The following is a 25,750-nucleotide window of genomic DNA, read 5'->3' as shown; positions in this document are numbered from 1 at the left end:
TCTTGCTCAGAACAAGACTGAGAAATAAGCAATGGCTTCGACCGCCGGGAAGCTGAACTTGCCCAAGTCAACGGTTGCGGTAGAGGTATCTGTGATTGATACGACGACATATATACGAAATGTCCCGGGCAAGATCTTTTTCAATCCTATATATCCCGGGTTGAAAGCCATAGCGATACCAGATTTCAGCATCCTCATACACCACAAACCCACTGGGCAACGCTTGCTCTATGATCTCGGATTGCGAACGAACTGGGCGTCGCACCTGAGTCCTCACCTCCTCAAAGGCCTCGCGCCGCTCAATCTGGAAGTCGATGTTAAGCGGGACGTGGGAAACATCATCACCGACGGCGGCATTCAGCCCTCTCAGATCAACGCGATCATATACAGTCACCATCACTGGGACCATACAGGAGATCCGACTCTCTTTCCTGCCTCCACCAAGATTGTGGTCGGTCCTGGCTACAAGAATAAGTATTTTCCAGGTTGGCCGACCGACGCAGAGGCCAGTGAAACGACTTCAGACATCTATGTAGGCAAGGAGATCGTAGAACTAGACTTCCAACAAGGAAGCAAGGTTCTCCAGATTGGCCCGTATTCTGCCTATGACTGGTTCGGAGACGGCAGCTTTTATCTGCTGAGCACGCCGGGCCACACTGGCAGCCACATCAGCGGCCTCGCTCGGACCACGGTTGGACATGGCGACGATACCTTCATCTTCCTCGGTGGTGATCTCATTCACCACAGCTCGCTTCTGAGACCCACCAAGTACCTCCCTCTACCCGAGAAGGTGCCAAAGAGCGCCGCAGGAGGTGAGAAAAGCACCAAGGTATATTCCGATCTCCATCGACTTTCGAACGGAGGTCCACGACAAGGAGCCGCCAGAGAAAGCCCGTTCTGTCTGATCCCCGAAGACGGGCATATTGACGAGGATTCCAAGCTGGCGCAGAAGACGGTCAACGAGGCCTTCGTATTTGACGGCCATGAGAACATCTTCACCGTGTTCGCTCACGACGAGAGTTTGCTGGGTGTGATTGACTTTTTCCCCCTGAGAGCAAATGACTGGAAGGCCAAAGGGTGGGCCGAGCAGAGTCGCTGGTCGTTTTTGGATTCCTTGACGCCAGCCAAGTAGTTGCATGATTTGAACGGAGTGAGAGACTGGGAGGATCGTACCCGACTCTGCGTGCTATAGCCTCTAGGTACAGTTGTCCTTCTCTTTCGAGTTGAGAGTACACAGTGAAAATAACCCTGACTATGTCTATACAAGGCATGAGTAGGTGTCCGCGTCTCGAGGATACATAAATACATCTAGCATTTTATAGTCGTACAGCACTGGTCCAAGTGCCGTCAGGGAGTAATATTCTCTGGTAGACTATGCCTTGTTCAACCGCCCTAAGCAAGCAAATCGAACGTTTCAGTCGTAAGAGAAGCATATCTACATCCCTTGCGACCCGTAATATTGCTCCACTATCGCTGCGTCGGACAGGCAAATCTAGTCATATCGGCAATTGTCGGCACCCACCCAGGTCGCTGTTACGCTCCGGTGCTATCGCCCTCTCCCTCTACAGAAGTATATAACTGAACGGACCAAGCAACATTTCAGGCCGGCAAAATATCTTCCAAACACCACGTCTTCGTTGCAAGTGAAAGGAGACCATCTACCCGTGCTCGAGACAAGCCTAGACTTCCAACAATGTCATCCTCTCAAGACCAAGACGTCCCTAACCACGTTATCATCGAAAAGCCCCTCGTCAATAGTATCCCCCCTCACTTGACTCCCAGACTCGACCCCGTCTTCGTCGAATACTACCAGAAATACAGCGCGGGCCGCCTCGCCACGCATCAGATCCCGATAGCAGAATACCGTGCCCATCCGGAGAAATACACCATCTCATACGGACGCGAGCTCGTCCCAGGGACGGGTGTCAGATTCGCCGATCTCAAGTGTCCCGTCGAGCAGGGCGAGATCACGGTTCGCGTCTACGAATCCGACAGGAGGTCCTCACAACAAGGACCGCGGCCCGTGTACATCAATTTCCACGGCGGTGGGTGGGTTTTTGGAGGGTTGTCTGTCGACTTTGATCTGTGCAAGAGGATCGTGCGCGACTTGGATTGCGTCGTCTTCGACGTCGATTACCGCCTCTCTCCGGAATACAGGTATCCCGTTCCGGTGGACGACTGTATCGCCGCTGTGCATTGGGTCGGTCTATCTGTTTTCCCCTTTCCATCTCTTTACAAAGCTCACTCTGACGCGGGGGGGGGTCGCTATAGATTCGAAGTACGCAGAAAGACAGATACAACCTCGACCTCTCCCGCGTGGCAGTTGGCGGGTGCTCCGCCGGCGGACATCTGTGCGCGGTCGTCGCCCAAGTCTGCCGCGACCAGGGCATTCCTCTGGCCCTGCAGATCCTGACCGTCCCCATCGTCGACCTCGACGTCTTCTCACCAGACGGCTCCCTCCGCGAGGACCAGCCGTATCCGTCCTACACAGACCTGGCGGAGACACAACCCCTGCCGCTCGAACGAATGGAGTGGTTTCACCGCCAATTTCTGGGTTCGCCGCGACCTCAGCACCTCGCGAGGGAGTGGAAGGTGTCGCCGATCCACGCTCCGAACCTGAAGGGGCTGGCGCCCGCGTTGGTGCTCACCGCCGAGATGGACGTTCTCAGAGACCAGGGAGAGGTGTACGCAGCCAGGATGAAGGAGGCCGGGTGTGAGGTTCAAATCATCAGGTTCAAGGGCGCACCGCACACGTTTATGCAACTCGATGGTGAGTTTCTAACCGTGACTACTGCTGAGATTGATCGACACTGACAATTTTCCAAAGCGATTCTTGATTCCGGGAAACAGTACAACGCGGTAGTGTTGGAGGTCTTGAAGAAGGCTTTCAAATTATGAACGATGGGTCAATAGCGAACTCGATTGATCGAGAGAGTCCAGATTGGGAGAACTCTGTACATGGTGACATTCCTAAAGATAGTGGGATTGATTTCTTTTAGGGTTATACTATATTCGGCCACTCAATCTATCTATTATTATGCACAACGGCCACCATCAACCTTTTTGAGAAGAGCGTGTTAGCGTGGTTCGGCTCGGGAAGACAAGTCAACTGGATTTGAACATACCGGAAGCTCAATGCCTGTGACGAATGCAGACTCTTCACTGGCGAGGAACAGACAAGCATTTGCAATGTCTATCGTCTCTGCCGGATGGCCCATGGGCACCGAATCCTCAACCATACGAACCATTGCGGCGTCGGGATCTTTTGCCCCACCGGAGAAGGCGTCTTTCCTAGATCTGCTGTCAGAAAATCTGTTCCCGATCTCCAAAAAAAAAAGCGTTCCGTGCAGGTGTAAAAAAAAAAAAAAAAAACGTACAAGCCTGTAATGGCCGGGCCTGGGTTCACCGTGTTGAAGCGGATCTTTCTCCGGGCGTATTCGATGGCAAGCGCTCTGGTCGCGTTGCTGACGGCGCCCTTGGAAGCCGCGTACCACACCAGTTTCGGCCGCGGGCGCAGAGCGCTGGCTGACGAGATGTTGATGAAGTTGCCGGGCCTGTCGTTTTTGAGAAAGTACGGCAGGATGACGCTGCCCGAGAGGTAGACCGATCTCACGTTGACGTCGAAGACCAGGTCGTAGTCCTTGTCGGTCACGTCCTCGGTGGGCTTTGCGCGATACGACGTTCCCGCGTTGTTGACCACGATGTCGAGCCCGCCGAACTTGTCCAGGGCGAGTGCGAGCAGCTTCTCCCAGTCACTCCTTTTGGTCACGTCGGCGACCGTAAAGACGCCCCCGGTGGCTTTGGCAACCGCCTGCCCGGCTTCTGCTGAGAGATCGGCAATGACTACCTTGGCCCCTTGCTGGGCAAAGAGGCCTGCGATCGCCTTGCCAAAGCCACTCGCTCCGCCAGTGACGATGGCGACTTTTCCGTCGAGCCGGCGACCTGTGCTGGACATGTTGTGGTTGTGAATTGATTTTACAAGACAGGTCGACTTGAGGGTGCAGAATACAACACTTTGTCTGTGTGAAAGTGGATTGGTAGGAGGGCAACTGCGCGCGAGATAAAGGGACTCACTCGTCTGATCACCTACCACTGCGTGACAAAGGTTCCTCGTGCATGGGAAGGGGGACTCGATCAAATGATGTAACTGACTCCACACTTTTTGTTACCCCACGGGGATTTCGGCCCGTTCGGCGCGGAGATCGCGGCGCGTAGGTTTCAGTCTCTCGCATCCCTGTCGGACAAAGCCTCGCGCGCCCGAGATTGAGGTTTAGTCAATCCTGTGACGGTCCCAAGTCGGCAAGGAATTACACTCTAGCGAGCCTTGAGCTCCTGGAGTGTGGAGAACGGGGTTGGGAATACGAGGACCTCTATAGATTTTGCAATTTGGGCCTCCCAACGATGGCGTCCAGGGAGAAACTCAGTTCGGTGCCGTCCCAGACCTATATCATGGGGTATGGGGCCCAGCGTTGAACAGTCATGCCACGCAGCTTGGGGCGAATAAACACTGGAACCCAACTCAGGTGACGATTCCAAAAGATGGCGAAACACGAAGCAGCTCGTATCAGTGCCTTGAACCTCACAGTGAGTTGTTACATTCCCCTGCGTCCTGTGTGCACACAAGAGTGTCTCACTATCATAGATTGTACTTGCGCTTTGCTTTGGGAGCTTGACCTACGGCTACTCCTTCAGCGTGGCCGCGACGACGTTGGGCCAGGCTCCGTTCTATGCGTACTTTGGCCTGACGACCGATCCCACCTCAGACCGGTATGCTTTCACAAACAGGATCATCGGCGGTCTCAACGGCTGCTATTCGGCCGGCGGTGTCATCGGATCACTGCTGGCTGGCTGGTCGTGCGATGCCCTTGGGAGGAAGAAGACGCTCTACCTGGCCACTCCGATTGGTGTCATAGGAGGCGCGTTCCAAGGCGGAGCAGCTCACCTTGCAATGTTGTTGCTTGGTCGAGCCCTGACTGGTATTTCTGTTGGTGAGTGCTCAGTCGCACGCTGCATTTTGAGATGGCGGTTATGGACCTAACCGTGGACAGGAATACTGATGGTCTTGATCCCAATGTTCCAATGCGAGATTTCACCTCCCGCCCAGCGAGGCTTTCTCGTTTCTCAGCATGGTATGTACACGCTTGTCAATGAGTCCTAATTCAGGCGTCCCTCTTGAGTTGGAAACAAGACTGACGGGAACCAAGGTGTCATCTTGGTCCTGGGATACGCCCTCGCCGGTTGGATCGGGTTCGGCTGTTCCTATACGACGAATGCCGCTTTTCAATGGCGATTCCCACTCTGCGTACAAGCGCTTTGGCCACTCATCATGTTCCTCCTCATACCTTTCATCCCAGAGTCCCCTCGCTGGCGTGAGCTCGAGTCCTGCCCCTTTGCAAGTTCCCAGTGACTGACCGTCAAAATTCCAGTTCTGATGAAAGATCGCCGCGACAGTGCGTGGGAGGTTATCAACCTGTTACACAACACCGACAAGGACTCGGACTCGCATCACATTTCTTTCGCACGTGAGGAGTTTTACCAGATGAGCCACCAGGTGTCGGCCGACCTCCAAATCTCTCGGACCGAGACTCTGTCCACTCTCTTCACGAAGCCGTCGTACCGAAAGCGCATGTTCTGTGCATTCATGACCATGTTTGCGACCGAGTCGACCGGGATCCTAGTCATCTACAACTACAGCGTCATCCTTTACACGGGGCTCGGCTTGTCCAACAAGATTTCGTTGCTCCTCGCCGCCGTCTTCGTGACGATAGCGTGTATCGGGAACGGTGTCAATGCGCTGCTCATCGACCACTTTGGCCGCAAGATCCTTCTAGGTGAGTAGTGAAGCATCACTTCTCTCCCTAGCCAAAGGGACCACTAAACCTGGTTTGAAAATAAGCAGAGCTAACCATCTCACAGTCGCTGGAATTGCCGGCAGCCTCATCACTCTCATCGTCGAAGCGGCCATGACAGCACGCTATTCCGGCACCGACAACAAGGCTGGGCTGAAGACAGGCGTGGTTTTCCTGTTCCTCTATATCGCCTGGTAAGTTACCCCGCCCTCTTATCAAGTATAGGCTTTTTGATGCTGACCGAGCTCTCTCCGGATAAGTTACGCATCCACGCTCGACGCCACCTCGTACGTCTTCTGCACCGAGATCTTCCCAACCCACCTCCGCGCCCGCGGCATGGCATGGTCCCTGGCGGTCCTGTTCCTGTGCACGATCGCCTACCTCATCCCCGCGCCCACGGCCTTTGCACAGGTCGGCTGGAAATACTACCTCCTCTTCATCGTCCTGTCGACCATCAATCTGCCCCTGATCTGGTACTTTTTCCCCGAGACCAGGGGCCTCGCTCTGGAGGAAGTCGGCGAGATCTTCGGCGACAAGATCGAGGTCAGACTCACTCACCTGACCGCCGAGCAGCGGGAGGCGCTGGACAAGGATATCGAGGCGGAAAAGGAGACGGTCGAGTTGGAGCATGTCGACCAGGTAGCAAAGTAAGACGGCGCGAGAGCCAGAGATCTTGTGCGTCATTTCCTGACCTCCAAGAGATTGTTGGTTTTGGTGGCGGACAAATGTGGATGGATGGATGTGTTGCTGGTATCGCGTACATTTTACTTCAAATGGATCAATGCTTCTTCATAAAACAACAATGTACATTTGCAATACACGATGCCCTCTAAAGGGGCTCCGAAGGGTGTTGTGAAGGCTTTGGGACACTGGTGTAAATTGATTTATGCGAATGGCGCCTGTCTCTCGGGCTTGCCGATAAACGCAGAGCTCGTGTGATGGTATAGTACGGACAAAGGGTCGGACATTGAATCAGACTCAGGATATTTCAGTCGGCAACTTGAGAAATTCTACAGCCTCGCCATCTTCGAATCCGGGGGTAGCGATAGGTACATACTGTCCATGATGATGAGATTGTCATTCTTGAGATTGCCATTCTTGAGATTTTAGAGGGCTGTACAAGTACAAACTTGCATTAGCGTGTCGGGCTAAAATAAATGCCACCCATGGCTGCGGACGCCTTGGCTTTGTGTGAGATCCCATGGTGGTGCGAGTGACCCTGGCCGTCCTCAGTCAAAGCCCTCAAAGACGTCTTCTCGCTGCTGACTGGCCTTGACGTGCTGCCGGCGGAGCTGCTCGACCATCCGCGCAGTCTCGGCCTGGTATTCCTTCTCGCCCTCCGTCATCTTGGTGAGCCGGTCGTGTTGTCGTCTCGCTTCCCTCCTAGATCGCTTGGCTTCCTTGGTTGCCTTGCGCTCGAGCTGTTCGGACCAAGCCACAGTGCCCTGCTTCCGCTTCTTGGAGTCGGCGGCCTTGCGACCCGCAGTGAAGCCGCTCGGACCCTCCGCGAGCATTTCTTTCCGATGCTTCTCCCGCTGTTTGTCCTTGTATCCGTAGTTGTCCCAATCGACGTCAGGGCCCTGGTAGGGTTGTAGCTTGGTATTCTTGAGCTCGGCGATCTTCGGCATCTTCAACAGGCCCCAGGCAGCTGCGTGGTCGTTCCAGTCAATGCCACTCAAACTGAAAATAGACTTCGCATCGTGCTTCGAGTAACTCCTCACCCAGCTGACAAAGGCCCTCTGTCCTTTGTCGTACAGTGCTCGATCCGTGAGCACAGTCGTTCGAAACTTCTCCTCAACCTCACGGCAGTCGTCCTGCACCTCGGAAGGACTAGGGTCGGTCAAGGGCTCAATCGGGGTGTGTCGGACTTTCAGAAATTCCACATAGTCTTGCTCATGAGGGAGGAGAAGGACGACACTGAGTCCTTTGCGGCCTGCGCGGCCAGCTCGTCCACATCGATGCAGGAAGACCTTGGAGTCTGATGGAGGGTCAATTTGTACCACCAGGTCCACAGATGGAATATCCAAACCCCTCGCGGCAACATCCGTTGTCAGAAGAACTGAGGGAGAGGCAGAGTCTGTGAAACGGATAAAGTTCTTCTCCCTGACATTTGCTGGATGCTTACCGTGCAAGGGCACAAGCACTGCCTCTGAAGGCATGATCGAGGGTAGCAAGTTCTGGAAGTAGTCCACCGCGGCACAAGTGGACAAATACACGATGGTCCGCAGCGGCATTGGATCAAGGTGTCTTAGAAGAGCTGCTAGGAATGGGAATCTTTGAGAAGCTTTAGTCACTGCATAGGTCATCTTGAGACTTGCAGGGGTCCGCTTGTCTTCCACTCCATTGGCGCCTTTCACTTTGACTTCAATTTTCACGGGGTTTCGCAGTCCCACGCGAATCAATTGATCTAGTGCTTCGCTTACGCTTGCACTGAACAGGCCCGTCCTCCGCTCCTTTGGTAGCAGCTTAAGAATCTTGGTCAGTTCGTCCTTGAACCCATGGTCGAGCAATCGGTCGGCCTCGTCGAGCACGAGCACTTCAAACGAAGATTTCGGATAGTGAACATCTCTTGAGGTCATGATATCGACCAGGCGACCAGGTGTCGCGACCAGCACATTCGGCGAGGTCTTGAGGAATTTACTCAGATCCTGCGCCGGTGTTGTCGAACCGCCCACAAGTAACTGCGGGAGAATTTTCAGAGTGGACGAGGGAAAAGACTTTGCGTCATTGCTCCCGTCAGATTCGTCTTGCGCATCCGACGTCTCGAGCGCCGCAGCGGAAGGCGGATGGAATCTCAGTAACGACACCAGGACATTGTATATCTGTGTGGCCAATTCTCTCGTGGGAGAAACAATGATGGCACCGACATGGTGTCTCTTCAGCGGCTCTTCCAGTCTCAACAACTTCTCCACCACAGGTATGAGATATGCCAACGTTTTTCCACTCCCCGTGACAGCTTCAACCACGACGTCCTTGTAGGCCATGAAGAGGGGAATGGTCGAGGCTTGCACCGGTGTCATGCGGGTGAAATTCATGGCGGACACTGCATCGAGGATCCATGGTGATAGTGGGGGGTTGAGGGTATCCCACGTTCTAGAGAGTTTCCCCTTAGATGGGACTTGTCCCCTGTCCGGGGCCATGAAGTGTCAGTAGAAATGCAGACAGCGACAAGAGAGTAGCAGAAGGGAACATGCAGCGCAGCGCAGGAAGAAGTCGTCGGTATTTCTTCGGGACAATAATTTATTTTTTTCTATCCTTATCGATAAGCTAAAACTCTTGCCACTTTAAGAAGTCTATCTCCTTCCGGCTCGTCCTTTCATGCCAGAGCCAAAATCTCCTTTTCAATCGCCTCTCCAAAACTGTTTGTGGTTCCTTTCCCTCCCATATCCGCCGTAATGATGTTCTCTTCGGCTCGCGAAAGCACGTTCTCGACCGCCTTTAGCATCGCTGCCGCAGCGTCCTTGAAGCCAAAATGTTCCAGCATCATCTGACCCGCCCAGATCATTCCCACAGGGTTGGCGATGCCCTTGCCCGCAATGTCAGGTGCACTGCCATGCACAGGCTCGAACAGGCTTGGAAATTCACCTGTCGGATTGATGTTTCCTGACGGGGCTATGCCTATTGTCCCTGTGCAGGCGGGACCCAAATCTGAGAGAATATCTCCAAACAGATTGCTCCCGACGATGACATCAAATATCTGCGGCCGTTGGACAAAGTGCGCCGTCAGGATGTCGATGTGGTATTTGTCCACCTTGACGTCGGGATATGATTTGGTCATGTTCTCGACCCTCGTGTCCCAATAAGGCATCGTGATGCTTATCCCATTACTCTTGGTTGCGCTTGTGAGGTGCTTCTTCGGCCGACTCTGAGCCAGGTCGAACGCGTACTTTAACACTCTGTCGACTCCGGTCCTGGTCATCACCGTCTCTTGAATGACTGTTTCTCTGTCGGTGCCCTCGAAGATTTTCCCACCGATACTACTGTATTCTCCCTCGGTGTTCTCCCGAACGATCCAGAAATCGATATCGCCCGGTTTCCGCCCTGCGAGGGGACAGCGCACGCCGGGCATTAACCGTGCGGGCCGCAAGTTGATGTACTGATCAAACTCGCGGCGGAACTTGAGAAGGCTACCCCACAGACTAACGTGGTCAGGGACCTGGTCCGGCATGCCCACGGCGCCGAAGTAGATGGCGTCAAACTTGGACAGTGTGGCGTTCCAATCCTTGGGGAGCATGTCGCCGTGTTTTCGGTAGTATTCACAGCTCGCAAAGTCGAATTCCTCGAACTCGAGGTCCAGGTGGAATACCTTTGCTGCCGCTTGGAGACACCGCACCCCGTGGGGCATGACCTCAACCCCGATTCCATCTCCAGGGATGACGGCGATTCTCAATTTCTTGTGTTGAATCATGGTGACGGTTATTATAGCTGCGATGTAAAGCCTCTTGACACAATTAAAGACCAGCTCCTGGGATGTGAGAGGACGTCCCTGGCTTGTTTAGCTTGCGAAAATCAGTATATATATCATCGTGGTTGGGGTAAAAGTTTGCCCGAGTATCTTTTGGCCGACCCTGGTCAGACACGGCGAAATCGGAGTTCTAGTTCGGAGGATATCGCCGTGATAAACTTGAGTCAATTTGTTGCCAGAGTCAATGGAACTCGTCGATGAGAAGAGATTCCTCCCTAAGTAAGATCCTGGTTGTGTCGTCCACCTATGTAGGGACATACAAGTGATGTTGCTGTCCTGCGGGCCCTCTGACATAAGCAAGGCTAGCCACCCCTATCCCCCATCTCTCGCTGGGCATGACGACCAGATAAATGGCGTATAGTGAGTCTCCTTGTCAATCAAGGCAAGCTAGTTAGTCATGAGGATCGTTTGCTTTGGAAGACCAGCTCATCCAGACACACCCTTTTCTGATAGCAGCCTTAGGATCTAGTCTGTATCTTTGTCACATATATCATATCTCGGGGAAGTGTAACTCGATCATTGATGAAAGGAGTGCTTGCACAAGTCGTGGAAGTAATAGTTGATATTCTCTCTAGCCAGCAATTTGAATATCCGTGCCTATGTCACTCTCGGAAGGCTGCTCGACACTGACCATCGACGACAACCGGCATACATATAAGCCACGTAGTCAGTGAATTCCGGATCGCACTTCGAGAAATATGATCATGCTTCCGCCCTTCTCTGCTCACTGCCTTGATACCCATCTTTATATTTTGTCGTTAGATACTGCATGTCCTCGATCACACTTATTGATTCGTCAGTAAATGATATAATTGATTGGCTCGTCTGGGAGTTACAGATCCTTGAATCGCGCCTTGTTTAGGGAGCATGCTGATACAAGTTGAATCGGAGCCGGTAAAGGATCAAGCGATCTTCGATGTTCTCCTCTGGAGCAGAGACCGGGAAGTGTTTCTGATAATCGCCGATGTAGGAGCGGTAGATCCTATGACGCGGCTGGTTCAATGCGCTGAATTCATCTGTGCACATCAGTTTCTTGGTCGTCGACTGTACGGGCTATTCAGAGGGCTTACACTCATTGTGAGCATACATGCCGCTAGCGTCGAAGATGACTGGCTTTCCTGTTGTTGCGTCGACAGAGGTATTGCCGTTCCATATGTCGCCATGCACTATCGTCGGCTGGATCTCTCTGCCTCCTGTTTCCAGAGGTCGTAAGAGGCTCGGGACGACTTGGTGCTGAATGACCTGGTGCATCTGCTGCATTCCCGCATGTATTTCTTGTTCGAAGTTGAACATTTTGCTCACAAGTGTAGAGAAGGATTTCTCCCAGGAGCTCGTCCATTCATTTGTCTGTTCGCAAGCACCCATGGTAGTGGGTACTGGGAATCCATACTTGCCGTTGGGCGAAAGTCCCTCGCGGTTCATTTTTGCAACTTTGGCAGCCCAGGAGTCCTCATAAGAGTCTCGGCTGTCCAGACCGGCCCGTCTGGAACGCTAGCAAACCTCCGTGCCCTCCGTGCTGCCCCTTTCCTCGTTTCCAGACTCAAAGAGGGAACGTATATTTCTCTGCGAAACCGATTCGATGTCCAGCGGCGGTGCGGGCTCACGGTGAAAAATTTTGCTCATTCCCTTGCCTTTTTCCGTACCGTCGTCCATAATTTCTCCAGACATAAAAGAGGATCCCCAAATTTGTGTCGGTTTTGTGATTCATTTGTAGTTGGCAGTCACATTCGCAAAAGGAGCACTTGAGGATTTCCGCGGACTTCAAGGTCATCGTGTTCGTGGACGCACCCTTGAGTAACGCCGATATCTTGTGGTGCCATCCGTTGGTTCGCCAATGCAAGCAAGAAGCCCAGAATAAGAGCTTCACCTGTTCTTTCCATTCCATTCGAAGATCTGCGTCCAGCTCCCATCGCGTAGCAAGCACAAGTTCTCCACCAATCATGCGTGCATCGTTTTGGGACAAGACGCCGTTGCGATGCAGTCCGCTCGATCGCAAGGAGGGTACGGGATACCCGTATCGCTCACCTCGTTCGTGAGCACGGAGAATCGATCCGATAAATAAGCGACTCATTCGAATATCAATTGTTCCTGCTAAGTACCAATATTCGTATACCGCCGAAGTCCATTTAGACATAGTCTGGTGCTGACCCTCGCGTGGACAGCAGACATACATAAGCGGAGAGCGCCATTTGAACATGATTCCGCACACTAGGCAGGGAAGATATTCCGGGTAGTCAGGCTCGAGGCATTTATAGAACCGCAGCTTCGTACTTAAATCACATAGTTTCGGGTCGAGACCCCTAAGTAAGAGGTGAAGTTGTCGGCAGCAAATACGAAGTAAGAGTTGATATTCATCTTCCAGGAAACTGGTGATCCGAAAGAGCAACTCGTTTGGCAGGTTAAGAAGTAGACTACGGAGATTTGAGGTGTTTATGGCGCTCTCCGCGGTGCCCTTGATTCGCGCGTCGGCTGGGGCTGTGATTTTGAAGATCTTCTGTGCAGATCTAAAGACGTGAAGCATCCGAAACTTCTGCTTCGCAGTCATCGTGAGAGATGTGCGCCTTCTCGGGGAGAGATCCAGATGTGGGCTGGAAGAGTGCAGAGCGTGAAGAAGGGCACAGAAGCGTGCAGTATTGTGTCATCACGACGCCAGGGGATACAGAGAAGTAGGGATGAGAGTTGGCAGTCGAGATAATAGGAGTATTTGTTTCGAGTACCAACTCGAAATCACTTCCTTATGTTGGGCGCACTATTTTGAGGTGTTGGTACTTAGCTCCCATTAGGTGTCGGCGGGCGACACTGCTGGATGAGTCAGCATTTGTTCTCGCGTTACCTTCCTCAGACGCTTTGGCATGTGTCCCCCTTTTCTCTACCGCACCCTCTATCAACCTTGGCGTCAACGAGGCTACATGACCAGAACAGGCAAAATACAAACGAAAAGAAAAATAATCACATATAATTAATAGTCTCGAAAAAGTGATCACAATCGCAAAGACCCCTACTTTAGAAAGAGACTTTCAGAGTCAACAAAAAAAAAAAAAAAAAAAGAGAAAGAGACTTCAGAGTCAACACTTGCGAAGGAACTTGGGTTAAAGTAGGCGAATCCTCTCCGATCCTCCTGATCCTCCTCTTCCAACTCGAACAGAGATGTTATCAGGTACCCCACCACCCGAGGTGGGGAGTCAATAATCATCTGCGAAACGGAAAAAACTTGCCACAAGGCGGGTTTCACTTACCATCCACCCCCATATCGAAGGGGTTGGGTGGAAAAGTTTTTTTCCACCCGTCATTCTAACCGGTTCAAAAGAGAACGAGAACGAGAGAGTGGACTTGTTCTTTTTCGTTCTTTGTTTTTTTGGTCCTCGTCCGGTCTCGAACCTCATCACCCCTGGAAAATCGGTCGTAGTGGATCCCGTTCTCAGCGAGGCCGTTCGACTTACATCATGACTAGACGAAGATGGGTAATGAGGGAAGATATAGACGCAGAACTGATGAATGGAGACATGATTGGCTGATTGCTCTCGGAGCAGCCACACGATCAGTCGAACAAGACGACGAGAGACCAGTTACGCTAGTTTATCCACTGCCAGGAGAGCATGCAACACCCTCAACTTCTTGACTGGGGAAACATGGGGTGGTGGTGTTGGTTGACATTCAGGGCAGCAGATATGTTCTGAACGTGGAAGTGATTCATCCGTCCTGACCTATTGCTTAGTTCAAGAACTGGAAACAGTTTCCACGTCGCCGCTCGCCAATGAAAGCCAGGCTTTCGCGCGACTTGAGTCCCTCAGCGAGAACGGGACGTGGAGCTATCGGTGCTATGGATGGATGGAGTTATCCAATACACAATTCGGGGTGATCGGAACCGTATTTGATGCCCTGGCTTGAGCAGGTGGGCTACCGTCAAAGATGATCTCCCGATAGCGACGAGCCACTCCGACCTTCAGACAATCTTCGAGAACTTCCGGATTTCCAAAGACGCGAGAATACACCCACAGGCTGTTTAAGTTGAAAACTACCGCGGGTCAAAGATCGTCGACCTTTCGAGTACGTTAACGGAGCCGTGCCCAGAACGGTCACCTTCTCAATTTGAAATGTCCTACGAGGATGCCATTGTTTACGTCCGTGACTGGTTTCAAGATGAGACGAGCGGTGACCTCTTTTCGGAGCCTTTAATTTGTCTTAACCAGCAGATCCCTCGGAAATAGAATCAAGTGGCCCTGAGCCACTATCAACATGAACCCTTCTAGCACTACCAGCAACTGTCTGGGCCACTTGGTCTCGAGGCTGGCTTCTTTATTAAAAATTGATCTTGTATCGAGGAACACCGCCTGGCTGAATGGACTATTTGTTCGTTGGACGGCAGAACCTCTCACTCCCCGGGAGACTACACCTTGTCCAGCCACCACAAGCAACAAGCCTCGAGCATGTCAAAGTGCAAAAACAATCAACAATTGGGATTCCCAAGTGGTCCCCCACCTTGGTACTAACCAATCGGTATCTGGCTTAAGTACGGCTGAGCGAACGGGAAGCCCTGTTTTCCAGATCCTGTGGCTGATTGCATGAGAAACTTGAATGCTGCAAATTATATTGATGCTGTCCAAGTATACTGTGGAAGAACGAATGGTCGGCGGCAACGAGCGCTTATCATGCACCGACTATAATGAAAAACCCTTCTCCCATTCTCCTCTTGAGCAGGGACATATTGACCAAGGGTCTACCAGGTTTGCAGACGGGAAATTGGTAAGTGTCGTTTATCAGATTGCATTCATGAGAGCATTTGTACAAAATCCACACTAAAAAAAAGTAAAGCACCAAAGCAGTATTTAGTGATGGCATATTCATGATCTAGTGTGATTAGTAGGAAGTCAAACGGCATGTCGATTGCTCCGAGCTCCTTGATAAGCGAGCTACGGGCGGCATGGCAGCCTGGACCGAGCAAATCGCAGGGTAGGCAGTGGCTGGAGGCGCCTGGGAATCACGACTCCACGAGGGGCTTGTGGCTTATGCACAGCTCACAAGTCCACAAAAAGTGGCTTGCTTTGTGTTCGGTGTTCCGCGGATCCTTGCATGTGCCCGTCATGTTCCCCCTTCCACACCCAGTTTTCTTTATCCCAAATCCAGGGCACAAGATCCCATCCATGCGCATCGCCCTCCTGCGTCATCGTCAAATCGCAGAATAACGGCCACATTGGAGATACTGTGCGACGCAAGCGCTGCAACTCCTTCATCATTATGCTGCCAATTTGATTGTTTGCTCGACCCTCCCCTCCCTATCTACGGTGGCTGGTGCGCAGATGCGCAGGCTGTAAGAAATTTCCATCTCACCCTGCTGCCTCGCAGCCCCTCTCACTACCACCTTCGAACCTCATCTGCCAGCCTGAAATCCTCCTGATGTCCTACCAATATCCTATCCCTTCCACTCCGAGAGTTATCTCACCTTCCCCTACCCCTTCCGAGTCCTCCGAACGCCAGGACTCCTATTTTGCGCCTGTCACACGATCGGCCGCGAAAACCCGGCGACAACGATCCCCTCAACCAGACCCCATAAATGAAGAGAAGGATGGCTCCGGGTCCGACTCAAGCCTGGAGAAACGTGCCAGAGCGCGCTCTAGAAGTCCCATCTTGACCGCTGCCACTCACATGAACGGCTCGGCGAATACCAGCAAGAGGAGACGCATGAGCGGCCTCACTTCGATAAAACCGGTCGCCAAATCAGAGCCCCTGACAAATGGCACCATCCCATATCCACAGTCAAACGGGCATCTTTCACCCTATGACCGAGTCAAGAAATCCTGGCGAGAATTCTCCCGCTCTCCTTCACCGCTCGGCTTGATCCCACTCCACCGCCACTATCGAACGTTGATCCACAAGCATGAAATCCCCCGGAAGGTCCTCCACGTCTCGATCGGGTTCTTTACTCTGCGCTTTTTTGTGACAGGCGTACAAACCTGGGCAATAACGCCGTGGCTGTTGGGCGCGCTTGCCATCATCGCCCCAACTGACATCCTCCGTCATCACTCTGAACGATTTAATCGATTCTACATCTCAGTGTTGGGGGCGCTGATGCGGGAAACTGAGGTGGATGGATACAACGGCGTCATTTGGTACTTGGTCGGAGCATACGGGGCGTTGCGATTCTTCCCTAAAGACATTGGGGTTATGTCGATTCTTTTGTTGTCCTGGTGTGATACTGCCGCCAGCACTTTTGGTCGGTTGTATGGACGGTATACCATCCGCTTGCGCAAAGGCAAGTCTCTGGCAGGCTCCCTCGCCGCTTTCCTTACGGGCGTGCTCACGGCTCTCTTCTTCTGGGGTTATCTGGCTCCGAGAACTGGCCCGTTCGTGGACGACCCCATCCAACCTTATATGTTCCAAAACCGTTTGACCCTCCCTAGTCAAGTGAAGGGGCTCCTAGGCTGGGAAGCGAACCAGGGAGTTATTGTCGGCGACGCCGCACTCGCAGTCATGAGCATTTGCACGGGGCTTATCGCCAGCCTCTCTGAATTTATAGATCTCTGGGGTTGGGATGACAATTTGACCATCCCGCTCCTCAGCAGTGCCTGTCTTTGGTTGTTCTTGAGAGCGTTTGGGTAAATGATTCGTTGAGCCAAGGCAGGACAATGGCGTATGGACAGGAGAATTTCTCTTTTCGAGGGGTGCTTGTCCGCCTTTGATGCGAGAAAATTAATTGAATACAATGACGACCTCACACAGAGTTTTACGCTTCCAGACTGCTAGAGGAGACCGTCGTCCGTTTGATTTACAGTATAGTATCCTGGACGCATTATTCGTTCCCGCAACCAAGGCCTCCGAACCTTCCTGGGCCACGTTTTCGCCCGCTCCGCGCCGTGCCGATGGAGACAAATCACATATCATGTCGGATATTTGTCACAAGGTAAAATGTTCGTGTGGAGGGAGCATGCTTGCTCAACCTCAGCCGAGTATGACGGGACGCGAGATGCCGAAAAGTGTCAGCGGTTGTACTCCAAGGACTACGCCAGCTGTTCCGTGACAATCTAGCATGTTCGACGGCGTCGAGCGGCTTCAGCAGACTCCAGTAGCCTTTGTACAAGCGAGCTTACGCAAAGGAGAGCGTAGTCGAAAGGGACACATCACTTGCTCGAGCCTGCCTGTCTGGGTGGACAATGTCTCGAGGGATAGCCTCTGACACGTAGAGATTCGTGCGTCGCTGAACCAAGGACACTCGGCCAGATCATGAATGCACGGTGAGTCCGGAATAATTTGCTCAGATGATGTTGCAGACGCGATCATGCCGACAAAATCAGGCGGACGAGAGCGATACTTTTCTATTCTGCACCTCGCAGACCTCGTATACACACGCCGTAACTCGGTTCAGCCTCTTTCAACCCTCGGCGGCAATTCTTGGCAAATGTCTCCACCAACGAGGCTGAGCCCCTTGCGTTTTGTGCTTGAAAGGCTTCATTCAAACGCCAGCCAGGAACGGGGGTTAGAGACCGACAAGCATTGTCCAATGATGACCTTGGTTATTGACCTACCATGACAAAGGCAAACTGACCTCGGATCATCCCTTGGCTGGTGATAACTTTGGAGACTTTTGCGCCTCTCGGCATCGACCTTGACTACCGGACCATTTCCCCGCAACGTCAACGAGCCCCGAAATTGCCGGGGTAAAAGGGTTGGGTGACACTATACCGAGTACTACTCCGCTATCTCCAACACTGATTACATTGAAAGTCGAATGATTTTTGACAACGAACAAACACGCCTCTTACCCTCCTCCACCAAGTCTGATTGAAGGGGTTTAGAATAGTTCGTGGACAGAAGATGGCACCGGGCGCCTCGATCGCGTTGCGGGCGCAATATGTCTCCCGAGGTCTTGTTGCGAGGCCGTCATCATTTTCCGTTGTCCAATCGACAATGGCAGGCCGCACACGTCGCACAATCTCCATCTCGCGGACAACCCCCGCCGCCGTCGCCACTCAACACATCACCAACAGCACCACTCCAAAAGACCCGCCCAACTTCTCCCCCGAATTCACCTACGGCGCGTACCAAGAGACGGGCACGCGACCGGTGAAACGGATCCGCTACCCGAAATTCCAGTCGCTGGAGAGCGAGCGCGCGTTCCGCAAACTGCACCACGCCGCGGCGCTGCGGTGGCTGGGCTACCAGGGATACAACAACGAGGGCGCGGGCGGGCACGTCACGGTGCGCGACCCCATCCTCCCGGACCACTTCTGGATCAACCCGCACGGCAAGTCGTTCTCGTACATGACGCCCGACGACCTGGTCTTGATGAACCCCAAGGGCGAGGTCGTCGAGGGCGGCAACATGCACAGCGTCAACCCCGCGGGCTGGGTCATCCACAGCGCCGTGCACGAGGCCAGGCCCGACGTCGTCGCCGCGGTCCACTGCCACAGTGTGCCAAGTAAGGCGTTTTCCGCGCTCGGGTGCCACTTGGAGCCGATCAACCAGGACGCGTGTCGGTAAGTTTTGTCATTCTCATCTCAGGCAGCGGGTGAAAGAAAGAGCCTTGGAGGGGGTGGAGAGGGAGTGAGAGCAAGAGGAAGAGGGAACAAGGAAGCAGTACCTAGCCCTTTTTTTTTTCCCTTCCTCCGGACTTGGAAAAAAGTGTCTTTATATTTTCTGCCGAGATCGAACATTGCTAGATATTGCGCATGCTGATACGGGATTGTTTGTCTGAACGTCAGGTTCTACAAAGACCATGGAATCTATTCTGGCTTTGGCGGAATTGCCTTTGTAAGTGTTTCCGCTTTTGACTGCCTCGATACGAGAGGGTGAAAGCTTCCATCCTACCCATGTCTACGGTGGTGTCTGCCCAGATCGGACGGCTAACGACGTCTCCCCCACCCCCTGGGACAGAAAGCCGACGAGGGCCACCACATCGCCGCGGCGCTGGGCAACACCAAGGGCGTCATCCTCCAGAACCACGGCCACCTGACGGTGGCCAAGACGGTCGACGGCGCCGCCTTCCTCTTCGGCGCCATGGACCGCTGCATCCAGGCGCAGCTGCTCGCCGACGCGGCCTGCGCGGGCCGCGGCACAAAGACCATCAAGGTCGCGCACGAAGAGGCAGAGTACTCGCGAAACGTGTACAACGACGAGATGGTGTATATCATGTTTCAGTCGGCGTGAGTTCTCCACCTTCTCCCTACTGCTGTCCATGTCAGGAACGAACCCATGAAACAAATTTGGCTAATTTCAATCTCCTTTTATTTGTCACTATACAGATTCGAAGATGTGATCAGAGCGTCGGGTGGAGAATTGCCTATGCACGTGCAGGGCGAACTACCCCGGGACTGAAGGACTGGCTGGTTGACTGATCAAACGTATGGTATGAGCGTTCTATGGGTTTTCTTTTGTCGTTTCTCGTGATGGGGCGACATGTTCGATCGTCCGTCCAGTGTTCTTGGGGGCATACCGTAGATAATTGTGTGCAGCGACCAAAATTGACGAGTATCTATTTATTGCTTTAAGTTCAGCATACCAGATTCCCTGCTTCGCTTGATGTACGGATGACTTGCGTTCCCCTTATTTTGCGCAATGCCGTAAAAACGAGAAGCTCGAATGGCCGGGCGGTTGACCATCACCAAGCCAAAGCCAACGGAATATGAGGTCGAGGTTACAATTCACTTTGAGCTTGCCGCCACCGCCGAGGCCACATTGCTAGCGAGCACGTCCCAGTTGCCGTCAAAACGCGCTGAACTGTCATCAAGTGACATTGCCATCGCACACAGATCTGCCGCATCGAGGACTGTCTCACCCTGCCCTGCAAGTGGCGAGAATGTAGCGGTCGCGTCAGGAGCGGAACCCAGCGTATTTGCAGAGGCGCCGAGACTAAAGCAAGGGGCTCCCTTGGTGCCTCGCGTAACTGTGATGTCTCCGAAACAGGGGATGGTCATCTTGATGTGATTTTCGCACTCTTCGCTAGCGTCGGACTCGGATCGAGGGCGCAAATCGATGTGTTCGCCCACATTGCCTCGCGCATCTAACAGCACGTCCAGAATTGCCACGGCCTGTGTAGCCACAATACTCTTGTGATTATCTGTCGATTCCGCTCGAAGGATCTCTGCAATGTCGGTGACGGATTTCCAGTCGCGTTCATCCTGTCCTCCAGAAGTATGGGATCCACTGTTTGATTCTGAGTTATTTCCGGTCCTCTGGCTCAGTAAATGTAGGGTCAGCAGCACGGATAGTGTGAATGCCTGAAAATCGAGCATTGCGCATAAATATCGGTCGAGTCGCAAGCCGACGCGGAGGTATTTGTACGCGACCAGAGCATGACGCGATGATCTGAGAGAGGCGCCGTATGAAAACTCAAACGCGCCCTTGTCTTGTTTGTCGATACATTTCAGCATCAGCGGTAAGTGTAGTAGTGCTTGAATGAAGTTCATAAGAAAGTGCGCTTCGATGCGCTCAAAAGCCTCCCGTGTCAGTGGGTCGGAGGACCTTGGGTCAACATCCCACTGAACTGTGTTCATGTTGTCCATGACCTCCTTCAACTCCTGATCTATCTTCAGCGTCCGGAGAAAGACAACAGAGTCGTCGAGCGGCTCCTGGTTCCGATCAATAATCTGGCCAATGATTGAGCTCATGGCGGCATAAAAGAATGTCGCTTGTGGTGAAGTGCTCTGCACGGTCTTGACATTTCCCGCTCGTAAGTCAGGGTATGGATGTCGCACTCCATAACGCAGCCCGAGGATCATACTGATATATCGATCCAGGAAACAGATCGCTTCCCATACTTCAATATGTCGACCAAGGGATTGACCTGGCGTGATCGGACTTTGTTTGATAGAGGCGGCGCGGTCAAGACCAATGCTGATGGCGTATTCGAGTGCTCGCCGAGATAGATGCCAGGCTTTCTGCAGTCGGCCGTGGTTGCAGTGGTAGCGTGCCAAAAGTACCAAGCATTCTATACCGGGTAATGTTGTTGTGATATCATCCTGGAAGACCACTACTCGGTTAATGGCAGGGATAATTCGACTTTCCAAAGTAGTCAGAGCTCCAGGATCTCGGAAAGTGCCACCTTGAAAGACCTCTTCACTCAGCCTCTCGGCACTAATCAAAGCCCAGAGGAGGACTTTGGCAGTCTCGGCGGGATTTGCAAGACTTAATTTGCGGTTGAGCACCGATCTCCAGTTTTCAGCAGTCGTCTCTTCGCGGTTGAATAGCTCTGGAAATCTGTGAGGAGCCGAGTTCCACCAGTCTTCGCTCAGACTGATCAGGATGTCGAGATCTGGATCATGAGGCAGGAGCAGCAGAAGCTCGTATCGACCAGGATGGAAAGCTGGTGGCTCTGTCCTAGCCATTGGCTGGGCAAATGAAGTGTGCGTCGTATGGTATGCTTGTGTGATAATATCATTGTCGAATAAACTCAAGAAAGGGTTCGAGGCGGAAGGGACGCTGGCGGATGCGGGTGTCCCTCCATCTGTTCTTGGGTCTATCATACATTGTCAATTGATATTGGCTGGAGTTAGGTATGCATTATGCCTTAATTACCGGTATACGCGGAATGATTGTCGAGTGTGTCATGACTTTGCCGATTGTTCGACGACTGGAAACTATATTCATTGCTCAGATAGTTTTGGATAAAATCCTCCAGACGAGCAACTCGTTCCCGCAGACTGTATTTCGCTTCGCTACTACCATCTGCTTTGGTTGATGCAGTATTGATAACAGACGTCGTCTTGGGGCTTTGACTTTGGGCCACGCAAGGTGTGCCACGAGCATAGCATTCCTCACACCTCGACCGACTTCCGTCACGATAGGTGCATTTAGTCTTTCGACGTCGACCTGTTGAGGGCCTCAGATCAGCTGTTGTCTCAGCCAGAAGTTGACTGGTCTTGCTATTTACTGAGTGCGGAAATTCGATAACACCGAGCCACCAACCTGGAAAGGCAGTCTTACATTCATGACAGCTCTTAGTGCCCTTCCGCATGTTCAAATGAGCCACTCTTTGTCGCAAGCCAGATCTGGCGTTGGTTGCATTCATTCTAGACTCAAGCATTTCGCACGCCGGGATCTATTATCCGCAGTTCGACACTGTTCCGCTTGTCTGTTGTGGTACATCGAGGACTGTATGGCCTAAAACTGTCTATGCGTAGAGATTTTTCAAAACATTAATATGGCCATAGCAGGAGTTTTGCGCGTTTCAATCGAACGAGGGCACAACATTATCACGAATCGTGAAGTCGTTCCGTACCTCCGGCTTTTCGTCCGACAAAGGCAGAGGCTTTTACTCAGCCTTATCAGACCCAGAGTATTACTAATCGTCCCATATCATTTTGGTAGCGAAACCCATGCCGGTGCAATAGATCCTGACACCTCATGATGCGGTGGGTGAAGGCGCAGAGGTCCTTTTCAGGTATTTCCTTGTGATATTTCCTGAAGGATTGCAAAGTGAATCAAGTTGTGATGACCACAAACAATGGTAAAGGCCAACGTGATTAGCAACGTGAATCCGCCAAGACATTAGCGTTCCGGAAGACTTTCCCATCTAGTTTGCATCCACGTGTTCTGCTAACAAATTCACCATCTCATCAAGCTTCGAAGTTGCTTTCTATGCCATGGCGCCTTGTCTGACCACCTGATGTTGATGCTCATTCAAGCTCCAACAGCCTCTTCGCTGTATCAACAACAGTCTGCTCGAGCGGTCTATAAATCCTCCCTCCGAACAATTGTTTGGCTTCGGAGTCGTCCACCTTGAGTGGGTGATGCTCGTCCTGCTCGCCATTCGCCACGATTGCTGCGGCTCGCACCGATGGAAGTCGATTGACCAGTTGTGGAAACTTGTCGGCCAAGATCCCCAATACTGTCTTCGCAAGGAATGGTTCTGGGCTTGCCACCAACAAACGTCTATTCTCGCTTCCACCCTTGATGATTGATTGAACATGTAGCGCGGCGGCGTCACGAACGTCGATATATCCGATATACAGTGGCCGCGAAGACCCGTCGACTGTGCCCGAGACAGGTTTCAGGAATGTCTGGTAAAAGAGGTCCGCGCTCATGTTGAAGCGACTCTTGCCAGCTGCATTCTGATGTAGGTGCTGCAGTGGTGGCCCGATGATCAACGGTCTTTGTTGGATTAACACATGACGACCATAACCTGAGGACCCAGACTTACACCGAAAGTACCGACACGCCAAACGCTGGTTTCTCTTTCTTGACAAAGTCCCAAAGGGCCTTTTCCGCTAAAGTTTTGGAGATCATGTAACTGGCGCCTGGGTGCTGCAATTGGCGAGCGACCTCAGGACTCACCTGTGACCGTCCCTCTGTGCGTCAGCCCTGCCATTAGTCTTCGAACTTCGACTTGCAACATACCGGGTTCCAATCTGTACTTTTCAGTACACGCCCATCCAATGGCTTTGTTACATCGTGCACAGCCACCATGCTACCAGTATAGGTAAAATGCTTGAGAGATTTACAATACTTTTGAGCTGCGTGCAGCAATTCGAGGTTGCTAACGCAAATCAGCAAAAGACGTGAGGTTGCCATTGAGAGGGAAGGCAAGGTCACCCCTGAGCACCAGGCCCCAAGAAATCCCGGTCAAAATCTGTCCCATCACCATCAGGCACCGGTGCTGCCGTGTGGATGATGTAGTCAAAATGCCCTCGCTCAAAGACTTTATCATAGGCGCCAGGAGTTGACATATCTGATACGACAGCTAGGCGGAGTCTCGATTTGAACTCAGGATGAGCATCAAACACGTCGTCAGCTTTGGCCTCAGAGCGAACTGTGCCAACCACGTCGAATGCGTCCTGTGCGATGTTAGAACACGAGCTCGAGAACATCGGTGACCCTTGGTCGACACTCACTTCCACAAGACATTTGAGGATATGTGTGGCTAAAAAGCCATTGGCCCCCGTGAGAAGAACACTAGGCATGCTTGCGGACAATCGAACACGCAATGTACTTGCCAGGTTCGAGTTGATGATCATCTGAGCACTGAAGGTTGACCATGCTTTATAGGGGATGTCTTCTTCCTCAACAGCTCCTCTGTATTTGCATCAGGAACCACGGAAACACACCTTCCAGCGGACACGAAACTCCATTGACCCATAATCTTTGCGAGTGCTAAGATACTGTGCTGCTCTCTGGTTTCAGTAATCCATCATCCAGGACGAAATCCCGGAAAGCCAACGCCTATATTGGTAACATGCGGTTTAGTAATTCAAGTATGAACATGCTAAACCCGAGAGAACGTCTGGCGCTCCTACTTCTACAACAGATACGATGCTAGTATGGCTAATTCATTTCTATGTTTGTATGTTCTGTAAACCGCCATGGCTACTTGTGCGCTGACAGCGACTAGGTGAGCTAATGATGGCAAAATGTTGGAATATCCACAGAACATTCTCCGAAAGCTTTACAATCTTGTTAGCACTACGTTGAGACTCCATGGTGGATTTTGGTCTTACAAAGCGGTGTTTCATTGCTGTCAGCAATCAGGGCGTCGGCCAGGGTATGAAAGGTCAAACCTATGGCTTGCCTCAACTTGCCGACACTCAGCTGGACTGATGGAGTCGGGGATCCTCTATTCGAGCCCAGGCAGACATTACGAGTCCCCCCAACTGCCGGTTACCCATCGTCATCTTCTTTCTGGCAATGCAAGCAACCCTCGTCTCAGCCCTGACCAATTTCGACAACTGGGTTCATGAGCGCGTTGCACTCGAAAACGTCTCCATTCATCTACGCTACGCAGGCTCGGACCCACCAATCCTTTTACTGCACGGGAGGCCGCATTTCAACCTCACATGGCGCATCAGCGGACCCATCCTAGCAGACAACAACTACACGATCGTAGCACTCGATAGCAGCGGGACCGGAGACTCATCGACCTCCGCCATCCGGGCACTATACTGCAACGGCTTCCGCGGCCGACACCAAGGCTATTCTCGACTTCTTAGACATCACTTCTTTCCTACGTTGTGGGCCACGACTTCGGCTCCACCAAAGAAAAGCAGATGCTCTAGGCGTTCTTCCATCACGGCAGCTACTCCGGCATGACGAGCTTCCCCGAAGAGGTTGTCGAGAGATACGCCAGTTCCATCTCCAAGCGTTGGCCACATTGTGAGGGAAACTTAGCCGTTCACCACCGTGAGTGGCCACCCCACGTTGTTTTGACCACCCCCGCCGACGTCAATTGCACGCAGCTCACGCATTGGCGCCCCGATCTTGGCTGCCGTAGCCGGCAATTGAAGCTCCAGAAGTCGTGCAAACCCCCCGGAATTCCCCCGCGTCCCCATATTTCTGCTTCATCTTCCTCCAGCACGGGCAGTTTTCGCGGCTCAAACACCCTTCAGCAATCAATTTTTGTGCGGAAAGTGAAGGAACGGCTCGCAAGGCGAAGTCTACCAGAGGCCTTCACACGACGATGCCACCTGAGCCGCCCTTGTCGTGCCCAGTTTGCTACAAGGTGTACAGCCGG

General features: G+C 52.5%; 11 protein-coding genes and 1 non-coding gene across 12 annotated transcripts; 5 read left to right on the top strand and 7 right to left on the bottom strand.

Moving 5' to 3' along the window:
- Positions 1-31: 31 nt before the first annotated feature.
- Z517_03413 (uncharacterized protein) lies at positions 32-1,132 on the top strand (the record flags this gene model as incomplete). Its single annotated transcript, XM_013432518.1, has 1 exon — positions 32-1,132. One exon carries the CDS (start codon positions 32-34, stop codon positions 1,130-1,132), a length of 1,101 nt encoding a protein of 366 aa, XP_013287972.1.
- A 561-nt stretch (positions 1,133-1,693) lies between these two features.
- On the top strand, positions 1,694-2,898 carry Z517_03412 (uncharacterized protein; the record flags this gene model as incomplete). The annotated part of the gene is made up of 3 exons (XM_013432517.1): positions 1,694-2,200; positions 2,272-2,770; positions 2,828-2,898. The coding sequence occupies 3 exons, from the start codon at positions 1,694-1,696 to the stop codon at positions 2,896-2,898; spliced, it is 1,077 nt and encodes a 358-aa protein (XP_013287971.1).
- A 137-nt stretch (positions 2,899-3,035) lies between these two features.
- Positions 3,036-3,955, bottom strand: Z517_03411 (uncharacterized protein; the record flags this gene model as incomplete). The annotated part of the gene is made up of 3 exons (XM_013432516.1): positions 3,036-3,059; positions 3,126-3,291; positions 3,378-3,955. The coding sequence occupies 3 exons, from the start codon at positions 3,953-3,955 to the stop codon at positions 3,036-3,038; spliced, it is 768 nt and encodes a 255-aa protein (XP_013287970.1).
- Positions 3,956-4,539: 584 nt separating this feature from the next.
- Positions 4,540-6,500, top strand: Z517_03410 (uncharacterized protein; the record flags this gene model as incomplete). The annotated part of the gene is made up of 7 exons (XM_013432515.1): positions 4,540-4,584; positions 4,643-4,988; positions 5,049-5,129; positions 5,205-5,369; positions 5,427-5,831; positions 5,917-6,043; positions 6,110-6,500. 7 exons carry the CDS (start codon positions 4,540-4,542, stop codon positions 6,498-6,500), a joined length of 1,560 nt encoding a protein of 519 aa, XP_013287969.1.
- A 578-nt stretch (positions 6,501-7,078) lies between these two features.
- On the bottom strand, positions 7,079-8,989 carry Z517_03409 (uncharacterized protein; the record flags this gene model as incomplete). The annotated part of the gene is made up of 1 exon (XM_013432514.1): positions 7,079-8,989. One exon carries the CDS (start codon positions 8,987-8,989, stop codon positions 7,079-7,081), a length of 1,911 nt encoding a protein of 636 aa, XP_013287968.1.
- A 176-nt stretch (positions 8,990-9,165) lies between these two features.
- On the bottom strand, positions 9,166-10,257 carry Z517_03408 (tartrate dehydrogenase; the record flags this gene model as incomplete). The annotated part of the gene is made up of 1 exon (XM_013432513.1): positions 9,166-10,257. One exon carries the CDS (start codon positions 10,255-10,257, stop codon positions 9,166-9,168), a length of 1,092 nt encoding a protein of 363 aa, XP_013287967.1.
- Positions 10,258-11,172: 915 nt separating this feature from the next.
- On the bottom strand, positions 11,173-12,859 carry Z517_03407 (uncharacterized protein; the record flags this gene model as incomplete). The annotated part of the gene is made up of 3 exons (XM_013432512.1): positions 11,173-11,330; positions 11,385-11,797; positions 12,075-12,859. The coding sequence occupies 3 exons, from the start codon at positions 12,857-12,859 to the stop codon at positions 11,173-11,175; spliced, it is 1,356 nt and encodes a 451-aa protein (XP_013287966.1).
- Positions 12,860-14,756: 1,897 nt separating this feature from the next.
- Positions 14,757-14,872, bottom strand: Z517_03406. Its single transcript, XR_001230616.1, has one exon. It is a non-coding gene; the product is annotated as a 5S ribosomal RNA (ribosomal RNA).
- An 836-nt stretch (positions 14,873-15,708) lies between these two features.
- On the top strand, positions 15,709-16,911 carry Z517_03405 (uncharacterized protein; the record flags this gene model as incomplete). The annotated part of the gene is made up of 1 exon (XM_013432511.1): positions 15,709-16,911. The coding sequence occupies one exon, from the start codon at positions 15,709-15,711 to the stop codon at positions 16,909-16,911; it is 1,203 nt and encodes a 400-aa protein (XP_013287965.1).
- Positions 16,912-18,216: 1,305 nt separating this feature from the next.
- Z517_03404 (uncharacterized protein) lies at positions 18,217-19,455 on the top strand (the record flags this gene model as incomplete). Its single annotated transcript, XM_013432510.1, has 3 exons — positions 18,217-18,785; positions 19,011-19,059; positions 19,183-19,455. 3 exons carry the CDS (start codon positions 18,217-18,219, stop codon positions 19,453-19,455), a joined length of 891 nt encoding a protein of 296 aa, XP_013287964.1.
- Positions 19,456-19,949: 494 nt separating this feature from the next.
- On the bottom strand, positions 19,950-21,632 carry Z517_03403 (uncharacterized protein; the record flags this gene model as incomplete). Its single annotated transcript, XM_013432509.1, has 1 exon — positions 19,950-21,632. The coding sequence occupies one exon, from the start codon at positions 21,630-21,632 to the stop codon at positions 19,950-19,952; it is 1,683 nt and encodes a 560-aa protein (XP_013287963.1).
- Positions 21,633-22,922: 1,290 nt separating this feature from the next.
- Positions 22,923-24,206, bottom strand: Z517_03402 (uncharacterized protein; the record flags this gene model as incomplete). The annotated part of the gene is made up of 5 exons (XM_013432508.1): positions 22,923-23,397; positions 23,447-23,580; positions 23,644-23,782; positions 23,839-24,080; positions 24,138-24,206. The coding sequence occupies 5 exons, from the start codon at positions 24,204-24,206 to the stop codon at positions 22,923-22,925; spliced, it is 1,059 nt and encodes a 352-aa protein (XP_013287962.1).
- Between the last annotated feature and the right edge of the window lie 1,544 nt (positions 24,207-25,750).

The sequence above is a fragment of the Fonsecaea pedrosoi genome, assembly GCF_000835455.1.
Source record: "Fonsecaea pedrosoi CBS 271.37 unplaced genomic scaffold supercont1.2, whole genome shotgun sequence".
NCBI lineage: Eukaryota > Fungi > Ascomycota > Eurotiomycetes > Chaetothyriales > Herpotrichiellaceae > Fonsecaea > Fonsecaea pedrosoi.
Note: the sequence above shows the minus strand (reverse complement) of the source record. Positions and strands in the feature narration are given on the sequence as shown.